Source organism: Alligator mississippiensis, chromosome 1 (assembly GCF_030867095.1).
Source record: "Alligator mississippiensis isolate rAllMis1 chromosome 1, rAllMis1, whole genome shotgun sequence".
NCBI classification, from domain to species: Eukaryota; Metazoa; Chordata; order Crocodylia; family Alligatoridae; genus Alligator; species Alligator mississippiensis.
In genome coordinates this window covers 291,460,948-291,473,406 of record NC_081824.1, presented here as the reverse complement: position 1 = coordinate 291,473,406, position 12,459 = coordinate 291,460,948, and the positions used below count along the sequence as shown (strand labels likewise).

The window sequence follows — 12,459 nt, the reverse complement described above, 5'->3', positions numbered from 1 at the left end:
AGTGTATGATAACAAAGTTGTTTTTGTTTCATTTTTGCCAGTATAGTCCCTGAATGACAGGCTGCCCAATAGACTTTTTGTTAGCATAACTTCATCTGCATCAGAAGTTTTGCCAGCATAGCTAAGATTGTAATTCTTTCGCTCTTCTAGTCAACATAGTTCTCTCAGCAGAACTTTATAACATAGATTTTTCTTACTCATTCCTTGGTAGTGTTTTGAGGTTATAGACCAAATGGCTATGGAAAGTAAGCTACCATTTCATTCCCAAAAGGTCCTCCTTTATCAGAGTTTGGGCACATTAGCATGACATGTGGCAGGCCAAGCCTGTGCCAGATCTAATTAGAATTTCATAATTACTGTTAATGTTTCCTTAGTATCTAGCAGCTTAGGGTCATGTGGTGGTGGTCATTGTACAGCGATGGATTAGAGAGCAGTGGTGCTCAACCTCCAGCCCCTTGGGCTGTATCCCATGGGTGGGGCGTTATTCTCTGGAAGCCACAGCAATTACCACTGTCACTACTCCCTTGCCACCAAATTTCCAGACCTGTGTGGAGCCCCACAGGTCAGATGTTAAGTACTGCTGGATTAGAATGTAGGTTATACATTCTAAGTAATAACAATGCAGTGTTTTGTTACACATAGTTCATATTAATTGTGTTGATCTTAATGTTGACTAGATTCATTCAATTTATTTCTCCTTTAGTTTCATAGACATACAACAGAAATTATAACTTTTTTTTTACTTTGCATACCTGCTTCAAAATCCTGTAAGAAGGAGGTTAAGTATTTGGGTTGCATTACAAATACATCCTGTTTTATGGAGTTTTAGTTAACCTCAGCTTTTTTTATGGGGTAGGTTAAATTATGTTCTCACTTTAAGGATTTTTAATTTTTTTTTTAAGTTTGCTTATTCAAACAAATTTATACTTCCTTCAGTGAAGGAGGCTGTAACTAAAACATTCCATACATTTAAATTCAAAGCAGAATCTCTGACTCAATAAAATGCTTTTACAGTGGATTTATTAGTTTGATTTTGTTTTCCTATACCTGTAGCTCTGGTATACTAATATGCTCTACTAATACACTCTACTAATATGCTTCACAGCCTGCTTAGGAAAACCAAGGATAAGAGAAGAAGGTTCTTTATGATTCAGTCAATCTTTGATGAGACTATAACCAAAATGCCTGTTGTAGATCTATTTTTTTTTTTTTTTTGCGATACATGGACTATGAATTCATTTCAGAAGCCAAATACCTACCATATCACTAGTAATCAGAACAGATATTGGATTGATGTCTCAGAGCCAAAACAGCATGTATAGACCTGTACTCTGAGAGTTTCCTACTAAAAAAGTTTTTTTAAGTCTTCAGGACATGTTCCCAGGTCCTAAAGACTGTTGTGTAACCACATACGTTGTTCTCAATAAGGTGTGGGGCATCTCAGTTTTTGTTCAAATTAAGCTTGCTTAAGGTAACGCAGTACTTAGTTGTTCTGAAGCACTAATATCAGCTGACATCTTACAGACTTCTAAGCTACTGTCTTATTCTTTCAAGTATGTTTAACTAGAAGCTGTGCACTATCTACAGCAGAGAAGATTTTCTTCTTCCTGTTCTCTGTTTTGGTCATAATTAATGGCTCCAGAACTAAGCTAGCTACCTAAACAAAATGAGCACCTAAACAAAATGAGCAATGTTTTATTTCATTTCCAGTGATAAATCTTAGCTATTTCTTTTTCTGATAGGAACCAGTCTCTTCATTTACATCTTAAGCACTATGGTGTGAACTGTGATGACTGGTTATTGCGTCTCATGTGTGGAGGAGTTGAAATTAGAACAATTTATGCAGCTCACAAACAGGCAAAGGCTTGCCTCATTTCACGACTAAGCTGTGAACGAGCCGGGACCAGGTTTAATGTACGGGGAACAAATGATGATGGTCATGTTGCTAATTTTGTTGAAACTGAACAGGTATGATGCATTCTGTGTTGCTTATCTGCAGCTAGTCAGTGTAAACAACGTGTAGATAGTAACTAAATGTTGGCTTGTTGCGCTTAATCTGGTAATTGTGGGCCAGATATTGGTGTAGTTCTTTTGATGCCAGTTAAATTACTAACTGAGGATCTGCTCTGCATTTGTAAATTATTATACCGAATTACATGAAAGTATAAATCATCCTATGTTTTGTTGCTCTATCATGAGTACATGGTTGCCAAGAGTCCCAGTCCTGCAGTTGTGTGGGTAAATCATGTCTCAGAATCCCTGCAGTTGTGTGGAGTCCCAGTGACTTCAGTGTTCCCCTAGTGAGTAGAAAATTACTCTCACAGTTTGCTTCAGAGGTTGGTCAACAGGTAGCACTATAACTTTCTATCAGGTCACTTATTAGTTAACTGTCACGCATGGTCATAAATAAAGCTTCACTTGCTAATATTCATTAGGCTGTTGTGTTTTAGGTCTTTACTGCTTAGACCCATTTGGTCTTAAACTTCCCTTGATCTGAGTTTCTTTCCTTGGCTTCTCTAACATGATTCTTGGACACAGATTCTGTTTCCTCCTTTGCAGAGGTGGGATTACACATAGCTTAGCTGCCTGAAACAATGCTTGACTCTCCAGTTCCCTAAGTTGCTTCAACATGCTTTTATTTTCCATAACTGAAGATGCACAGAAAAATTGCAGTTTACAGAGTAATTATTCAGGGCAAAACAAAGCAGGCAAAACAAACGGATGCATGGAGCTTTGCAGCAACTTGTAAGCACAGCTACACTTCACTTAACACAAAAGATCTAAATAAATAATAAAAACCCTGTATTCATTTCCCTGCCTTGTTTTCTTCACCACTCCAGTGTTCTTTGGACTTAGGTCAGTCCTCTGGGATGTCCAAATCAAAGATAGTCTTTCATTCTATCACTACCCCTGTCCCACCACTGCAGGTCATCCTCCATTTACTACAGCAGGAGCAGCCAAGGTTAAACACAATCCCTGATATGAAAACATACCTTCACTCATGCCCAGCACATCTTGCTGAGTGTCTCTGAGTACCCTGGAGTTTCAGCTCTAGTATCAACACTAGGGATAGGGCCATGTAAACAAGCCGTAGTTACTGTGCATTAGGTTTAGTCAATGCGCAGTAACTGATGCTATTGCACAGTAGCACTGGTGCATGGGTTTTCACAAGCACTGTGCAGTAGCCTAATATTTCTGCACAGTAGCATATTAAAACAGGTTTCACCCAGCATGCTACTATGCAGTGTTATTAAGCTACTGTATAATTACTGTCTCATGTAGAAGCACACACTGAAGAGTAAGCCATCTTGCATTTACCATGGGATAAGAGCATGGGCATGGACAGTAACATCATGATAACCAGAATTCATAAGCTGAACGTAGCTGAATTCAAATTGTCATATTACTGAATCATAGTTTGTTTTTATAACATTTGAGAGCATGTTACTTTTAGTGTGGGACTTAATTTTGAGCTTTCTGGCTAAAATAGAGTAGCAGATTTAAAAACTTTGACTAAACAATGGGTTAATATGTATTAAAACCTTCAGCATTATAACAGAAATAAATTAATGTCAAAAGTCTTAAACTAATAAACGTAGATCCATAAACTAATAAATTGTGTTTGCTCATATAAACAAGAGTGGACTGAAATAAATAAATAAGGAAAAGGAAACCAAAATGCCATTCAGAATTTTCAGAGGAACTTTAAAGAAAGCCTTGAAGATGATTTTGAAAGGATGGTTATAGTCCAGTTTGATTTGAACATTTGGTTTTATAAGATTCTTAAATGAGATTTATGAAGAAGAAATAACATGAAACTTCAGGTTTTCTGTTATCTAACACCTAAATATTACTAATACATGTATTTAAAAGGTACATATGAAATAAGTGTTGTAAATAGTATCAGTCTTGTCCTATTACGTTTTCACAGGGGGACAAAATGAAACTCTTCTGAAGTCAAAATTAGTGTGTGGAGTATGGGCTGCTTGCTGTCAAGTAGTTTAGTTCATAAATAAGAACTTTTTAATATTACTTGTTTAAAAATAACTCTTGACAGTTCTGCTTATCCTGTGGAGTATGCAGTATATTTGAATATATTTTAGATTATTTAAAAAACATTCTTTTTCCAACTCCCCAATTGTTCCTTTGCAACAGGTGATTTTCTTAGATGATTGTGTGTCTTCCTTCATCCAAATTCGTGGATCTGTTCCATTATTTTGGGAGCAGCCAGGCCTGCAGGTAAATAGAAGATAATATGAATATAATGTTAAATCTAGGTAATTTGTGTGTTAGCAGTAGTTTTTTTTCTTTTAAAATACCTTCTCATATTATACCATTTAGGCCACTGGTCAGCAACTTTTCAGAGTTGCAGGCCAGAACAAACTGAATTGGGTTTGAGGCAAGCTGGCATTTTCAACCCGGCTTCTTCTGCCATCTGTCCCTGCCACCCCATCCCCCAGCTGCAACATGGGTACAGCTACTTGCTACCTGGCCCCATCACAAAGCCAAATTGTTCCATGGTGCCCCCATTGTAGGCTATTTTGCCCACTTATTTTTCTGTTTAGGAGCCAGTCTGTGTTGCAGCTAGCTGACTGGTGGCATTGCTCTGGGGTCACTGGATATTATTTCCTCCAAGAGCTGAATATGCTTTTTCTCTAAAACTCCTAACATCTTTTGGTCTAAAGTTTTGAATTCTTCCTTTTTTAATATAAGTAATTATCTGACAGAACAGGTTGTTCTAGAACATACAAAAGGATATATTTCTCTAGATTTAGACTGCTTTGTATTATTCAATTCAAGTAATTGTCAGACTAAGAAACACTGACTAAAATATGATTAGCCCTAACATTCTTGGAAGAAGAACCTGTATTTTTAAAATTTACAAAAGAAGAATGAAATAAGAATCCTAGTAAAAAGGAATTAAAGTCAGAGTGAAGAATTAGGAATTTTTAAATGTAGTATGAAGGCCATAGAATACTTGTTTCCATTTATAGTATGGAAGGAGGGCCGCCTCTACCTGTTACAGGTATTAAGCAATTAACTAGTTAATTGCATGATTACCTTGAGACCAGTTACACATGCAAATTATAGTTATCGTGCCATAAAAAGCTCCAACCAGCTATAAAGTTAGACCTTGAAAATGTGTATTAGCTTTATAGCTGGTTGCTATTGAGCTTTAATTTGCACATGTAATAGGGTCTTCCCTGCAGCTGGGAGCCCAATTAGCTGCTGAGCATGGTACAGCTATGGGGCTGTACCATGCTCAGCCAGGGGTGATAGTTAAGCAACTGAGGGGCTGATAGTTAAGCAACTCAGCCCCAGCAGCTACAGTCTGGGTCTTGGCAGCACCCCTCAGCTTCCAGAACCAGGCTCAGGGCTGCCGCTATCTCTAAGCTCTGGGGGTTTCTCACACACACAGGTTGGAAGATCGCAGCATCTGAGAGGGCTTTCAGTTGTGGGAGCGTGCTTCTTTTTGGCTGCCCCTGCACTGGCAGTAAGGCACAATGGGATCTAATGCGCAGTCCCATAATTGTACCTCCTGTCTTGCATGTGTCATATGGCAGGAGGCATTACTGTGTATATCACACATTGTATCCCATCACATCTTTACCTGCACGTGTAGAGGGACCTTAGTAATTAAGCAGCAAGGTTGAAGAGGTTGAATCAAAGATATTCTAAGTGAAGCCAGTGTAAAGGAATGCATATAGAAAGTAAGGTACATGATGTAAAAAGAAATGTTTAAGTAGGCAATTAATTTTACTCTTCTGATTAAAGGTGGGATCTCATCGTGTCAGAATGTCTAGGGGACTTGAAGCTAACGCACCAGCTTTTGACAGGTGAAGTAGTGGATCCCCCCCCCCACCCCCAACTTGATTTTTCTTAACTGAGTAGAGCTGTGGTATAGCAAAACACTTAAAGAAGTGAGCATGTGTTAAAGTTCACTTGGACTACTTATGTGCTTAAATGAATCTGAATAATGTTCAGATAGCAAAATACTATACCAAATTGAGACTAACTTTTATATCCATAAATGTTTTCTTGTAATACTTTGTTTGGCAGCCTCTATAGTACAACTGAAATTGAGTTTCATTTCATACCTGAAAACACCTGGCCCAAGTATCATGACTTCTTGGCACTGATCACATATATTCCGTTAAGAAGAATTTATGCTACTATTGTCCTAACTAAATAGTAGTCAATTGCCATTTGCTGTTATTGGGTTAGATTGATTCCTTGAGAGCCATCCTAGTAAAATGGCTGCTGCCGTTAATGGAATACTTCTTTACTGTTCCAGGCAAAGTTTGATTAATGTTATATGGTATGTAATAATTATGCTAGGTTTCTACCTGACAAGGTGAGTGTGATTTTTTTTTTTGTTTGTTTCTTCTGTTAACAGGCATTTCCGAACCCTTAAAAATGTATATGGCAAGCAAATTATTGTAAATTTACTTGGGGCTAAAGAAGGAGAGCACATGCTTAGCAAAGCCTTTCAGGTAAACATAAGCGATTATCTGGTCCTGTGGATATTTTTGGAATCTGTTTGTCTTTTTAAGAGGCTGTTAAGTAGCCATCAAAGAATGAAACAAGCATGTTATACTGCCTACTGTTAAAATAAAGCTGTATCCATTTTGCTTAGTCAAAGATTCTAAAAGCTCACAAAGGTAGTCCCTAGGATATAATAAAATGAAACAAATGTTGAAATAGTTGTAATTACAACCTATTGTGCTTAGTGTGTTCATCTCTGCTCTTATTTTTAGCAAAAAAACTATGTAGCTATTCACTGATTACCCAAAAAAAAAAAAGATTAGCCTCCCATAAATAGTGGTTTATGTCTAAAGAAAAATGTGTATGTTTTGTAAATATGAAACAGCTGCTTGGAGTATAGCGAGTGCTTCAGATACGCAAAGTTTTTCTCCAGAACTATATTTTAGTCATTCTTGAGTATGAAGTACTTTTTGCCCAACAATACGTAGTTTAGGCTTAAATAGAATGGTTTTCTTTAAATGAAAAAAGGACCACTATTCAGAAGAACCACTATTTTGATTGTAAACTATTTGCAAGAATAGATGTCATGGGATCTGATGCAAGATCCCCACAAACACACAATGCACGACAGGAGATGTGATTCTGGGATCCATCATCAGATCCCATCATGCTTTATTGCTGTGCAGAGGGGCTCCAGGATTATGATCTCAGGCTCCCTCTGCACCGGCTGGGAGTCCCATCAGTTGATGGGGCTCCCAGCTTGCAGGGGCGCACCTTCGTATTACAGGAAAAATGTCTTCCTGTGTTCAGTTAACGTTCTATTTATACTCTGAAGAAAAAAAATTGCGAGCTTTTATTTTTGTACTAGCTAAAATAATTTTTCTTTTTTTCCCCCTAGCTATTGAGCAGTTCATTTAAATCTATTATTTCCTCTTGGTTACTTTCTAGTATTACCATGGTAAATGTATATAGAGCTGAGAATTAATTTAAGTTTAAATAGGTTGTTTTTTTTAAAGTAATATCTGTTCTGATAAACTTTCTCTCTTTAAAAAATGGACATTATAATCATTCACTCTCAGTTTCTACTACTGGACTTCCATGTTGCCAGTGCTAGAATTCAAGGAAGTATTATCGGTAGTTCTAATTTCAAAATGTCCTTTTCAGTTGATGCTATTTTGAACTATACTTTCAATGTGACTGTCTATATTAATACATGATGAGCAGTAAGAACTCCAATACATTCCTTTAATCTTTTGTCCATCTTGCCTGCTTTGACTGCAACACTACTTCTAAGGTTATATGCTTCTGGCATATCAAACAGCTACGATTAAAAAAATAAAAAAACTGTCTGCAAAAAAAACAAAGCAAAACCTCTCAACCTTAATGATTGCCTTTTAAATTCCTTAATTATTTGGTCTCATTGTTGATGCATGTTCCATTCGCTATTGCATAAGTGGTTTAATACAAATTCTTTTATTAGCCATCAGCGCTAGATGCAACTATTTTATCCTGTATGCAAGGTGATAAACTCCCCTTCTTGTTGCTACAGCATTTGTTTCTATACTGTAGTTCTGGAAATGTTATCACTGTGGCTTTAAAAATATTGACAGTCTTTAATAGATATTTCTAAAGTTGGATTTCTGATTTTATTTCCTTAGTTTTAATTATTCCATAAAATAAATAGACAGATCTCTTGAACAGGAGGCCTGTTCAGTTAAACTTGTAGCACCAAGGCAGTTTGCCATTTTACAGAGCAACTAAACTGTGTGTGTGTGGGGGGGGGGGGGGTGTTGTTTGTTGGTTTGTTTTTTAAACATCTGACTTTTTTTTCTTTTTTTGTAAAATTCTGCCGTATGTAGTAGCAGTAACTATTCCTTTTGTGAAAGAGTGCAGCCAAAATTAATTACCAGTGTTAGCCAGAAAATACATTTCTGGTTGTCTTTTGTTAAAACTGTGCAATTCAGTTCAGCCAGTAGTGATTTACCACAATAACTGAGATCAGAATTTTGTTTGCAGATTCTTAATTTATCTAGTAAGTTCTTTCCTTTTAACTTATCTAGAATATGAAAGCCCAGGCTTACAAACTATTGTCTCAAGATTCTGTTCCATTGAGACCAGAAATGTGGAACTCTACCAAAGCACATTTCTAGAAAGTCTTTTAAGACAAAATAGGCAGTTCAGTATCAGAAATAAGTTGTAGAATTCAGATGCAGAGTTTGATAAGGTTTCTCTGTTTTGAACTGTATCTTGGTAGAATGTGTTGCTTTGATGCATGACTATATTTGAGGTCTGTGCAGACAATTTCCTTCCTCTTACTGGCATATGTTATCAGATGACTGCTTACATGCAAAAATAATATTTAAAAAAATCACTAATTTGTTTAGGTGTTTTAAAACGCAGTTTAACAATAGAAAGCTGAGAACCAGCACCATACAACTAGGCAGGTCTCTGTAGTCAGTGCCAGCCCATAAGCTGCAGTTTATATAAAAATTCTAAAATCAGAGAGCCTGTCAACAGTTCGTTTGGGGTTTTTTTCTATGTGGAGGTTGAGAATCCTACGAACACATTTAACAGCAGAATGTGTAAGAGCTACACTGTTTAAGAAATGCTAGCATTGCAGGTAGAACACAAATCTGATTCTGGTTTTGGCAGAAGTTCACAGTTTAGCTGTCAGTCATTTATTTATGAGAATGATGCAAGTACATACAAGTTATCAGGCTCATTTTCCTGAAGAGAAAATTGCATAGTGGGGAAGATATAGAACAAATTAATTTAGTATTTTGATGTTGGTGACATCAACTTGTTTATTGCTTGGTGTATTTATATTACTTATTTTTCCTCTCCCCAATACTAGAGCCACCTGAAAGCTTCAGAACATTCTACTGATATCAAAATGGTGAACTTTGACTATCATCAAATGGTTAAAGGTGGAAAGGCAGAAAAACTACACAGCATGCTTAAACCTCAAGTTCAAAAATTCTTAGACTGTGGATTTTTCTATTTCGATGGAAAGGAAGTTAAAAGGTTTGACTCGGTTCCCCATTCCATTATAATATGCTGCCACCCTAACTTTCATTATTCAAGCCCCAAGAAGAGAGAACCATTTCTAGTTTATGTGGAATAAATTATCTTTACTTTTTCTAAAACAGTAACTAAGGCAGAAGTATGAATCAGTCATTTTGCTTTTATATGTAATTTATGCCTTGTCTGCGTGGGTTTCTAAAGTGATCTTGAATCTGTTATTATTTATCTTAAGTTTATGGCCACCTAAGCCATAAGTATTATTAAGCATCTAACTATCTAAGTATTATTAAGCAATACTTCTGAGCTTTTATTGTGAACTTCCAGTAACGGGGAAAATAAGTATGTTGCAAAATAAAATGGGGTCATCTTTTTGAGAATGAGGAAGGGCCCGTGGAGCCAGGCAGTAGCTTTGTTTCATCGACTTTTCTGTACAAAGTTTCCAAACAGGGTAATTTTGGGGAAAATGTTGGCTTCAGTATTATAACAGTTTACTACAATTTCAGTGTCAGCTCAATATGAGAACACTTCCAGCTGTTTGTTTTCTAATGGTATTTTGTTCCCCAAATCCTTCATTTAAACAAGGATTTTTACCCCCCCTAATTTCCTTACAAAGTACATATTCTGTTTCCTGGTGTCTGGAAAGGAAATTCATTCCAGTGTAATGCTTTAGTCTAGAAAGCAAAGAACACTTCAAGAAACTGAGGGCACACTGGCTTTATTTGCAAAAGATAAATTGCTTATGTCTAGTCAACACAGATGCCAAATTTATTGCTATTAGTAGAGCAAACCTATTGCTGCCAACTTTATACAGGCATTGTTTTATAATGATACTATTGCAATTATTGAACCTTAATTTACTGTTCTGCTTAAGATCTTAATGTCCTTGCCTTTGTTGATGTTTTTATAATACTGAGTTATTTCATTTTTTATCTTGTTGTACTTGGCACAGATATCAAAGTGGTACTATCAGGACAAATTGCTTGGACTGTCTGGATAGAACAAACAGTGTGCAGGCTTTCTTTGGCTTAGAGGTAGGAAAATAATATAGATGCCTAACAACAATACTTTGCATTGCAGATATTTTCTAATGCCTCTTTTAAAACTAATGAGTCAATTTAATCTTCCACATGAAAGAGAATTACAGCATGTGTAAGTCATGTGCAAGAACTTGATTTGTAGCATGACATTAGGTGCATAGGATACCAAATCTCAGTAGCTCAGTTCTTGGAACATACAGTAAAAATCTTCTGGTCTACTACTGATGTCTTCTATTCTTGTATGTTTGTTGTCCCTCATTAAGGTTCAGGCTTAAATTCCAAAGAAGGAATAGTGCTTCAGTCCTGCAGAAAAGCATATGTGCGAGGCAGTTTCTGTGCATGAAACTAAACTTTCCCAGGTTTGCTCTTGCAGTAAGCATTGTGGATGATGTTTTTGGTACCCAACGGTAATTCTCTTGAAAGCTGCCACTACTGGTTGTTCAGGAAACCATAGTTACTTGGCTCCTCAGTTTTGTGGATGAGAGAAAATGTTAGTCAGGGCCAAGGTGCATCCAAATTCAGTGTCCAAATTCCTATGAAATTGTATTCCTGGTTGTCTGCTTACATTGAAAATAAATGTTTCTAATACTAAAAGTTATAAAGCAAAGCTTGAAAACATGAACAAAATGTAAATTGATATAATAACATCCAGTTTTCAGGCAACCTGAAACAATAGCTGTAAGGGGTTATGAACACTCCACTCCTCCATCAAATTAACTCTAAAGATAAAAATGTGCACCAAATGGAATATTGTGGGCATTGTAAATTGAATTAAATATAAAAGTAGTACTACTATAAATATTTACATTTATAATTTCCAACAAAACTGTAGAGTCCATGGACTTCAAACCAGAATTTAGCCCAAATGATTTGTGGAGTACAGAGAGTCTTGCTTACTGGGAGTTCCCCTGTCAAGTTGTATTTTAGCCTTAGTCCACTGATTTGTCCATAATTAACTGTCAAATGTACTCTGATTTTTTTTTTTTTTGCCTTTTTTCCTTTCTTTCACTGTTTTTAACTCCTGACAGCCATATATGCATGGTGGATCTAGCCAGAGGTTGGAGTATTTAAAGTTTTGTAGCATGTTAACCGCCTGAGTTGCAGGCAGTCATGGTTTTTGAGCCATGGAGTGCAGAAAAATGAAAGGATCCTACTTACTGGGCCCCATAACTCTGGGTGGGTTTTGAAAATCTCATTTTTTTCCCCTTTGTGATGTACTTCATTCTAGGTATAGTAAAGAAGAGCTATGTTGCTTAAAAATCCCAATGTACTTGACTAAACTGTTTTACAACTCCACCTCATGTTGACTTGCCAAGGAAAAAATTGTGATTATAACCTTAAAGATCTTTTCTTATCTAAAACCTGTTTCCAATTTGGTTTTGGGTTTGACAGTTCATTACAGATTCATATCTAGTTTTGAAGCATTCCAGTCTTAGGTTAGGCTGACATTAGGAGTTCACTGATAGAGATTTTTGGGGCCAGTACAGATAGCCGATATTTAAGGAGGCACATAGGCTGATACTTTTCCGATAGAGCTGCCTCCAGCTGGTAAGTCCGTGTGGTGGAAGGGGAGGGAGGAGGTTAGGAGGGGGGGGCAGGTCAACATCCCCTGCAATGAGTGAGGGGTCGGGGGCAGGTATTGCCCAGGCAGGGCAGGGGAGCCTGGAGCTGTGGCTTGTGCGAGGGGGAGAGGAGGGAGGTGGTTCCCGCTGCTGCCTGCACACTGGGAGGGCACCAGGGTGGGGGTGCCCCCTGGATTTGCATGGGGTGGGGTGGGGTGGGCTGCAGCTGGGGCTGTGTGGGGCTCTGCTCAGAGCCCGCGCTGGCAGCTCTGGGAGGATGCTGCATCCACCCCAAATTTCACCGCCACTCTGTGCCTAGCACCGCAGCCACCCGGCACAGCGCTGGCTCT

General features: G+C 37.5%; 1 protein-coding gene across 10 annotated transcripts in view; it reads left to right on the top strand.

The window, feature by feature from the left end:
- Positions 1-12,459, top strand: part of SYNJ1 (synaptojanin 1) — a 103,171-nt gene that overhangs the window by 25,091 nt on the left and 65,621 nt on the right. For all 10 annotated transcript variants that reach the window (XM_019476299.2, XM_019476300.2, XM_019476302.2 and 7 more), the window contains exons 5-10: positions 1,743-1,968; positions 4,156-4,239; positions 5,776-5,837; positions 6,398-6,494; positions 9,341-9,510; positions 10,460-10,541. In XM_019476299.2, the coding sequence (XP_019331844.2) occupies positions 1,743-1,968; positions 4,156-4,239; positions 5,776-5,837; positions 6,398-6,494; positions 9,341-9,510; positions 10,460-10,541 (721 nt within the window). The remainder of the gene's footprint in view (positions 1-1,742; positions 1,969-4,155; positions 4,240-5,775; positions 5,838-6,397; positions 6,495-9,340; positions 9,511-10,459; positions 10,542-12,459) is intronic.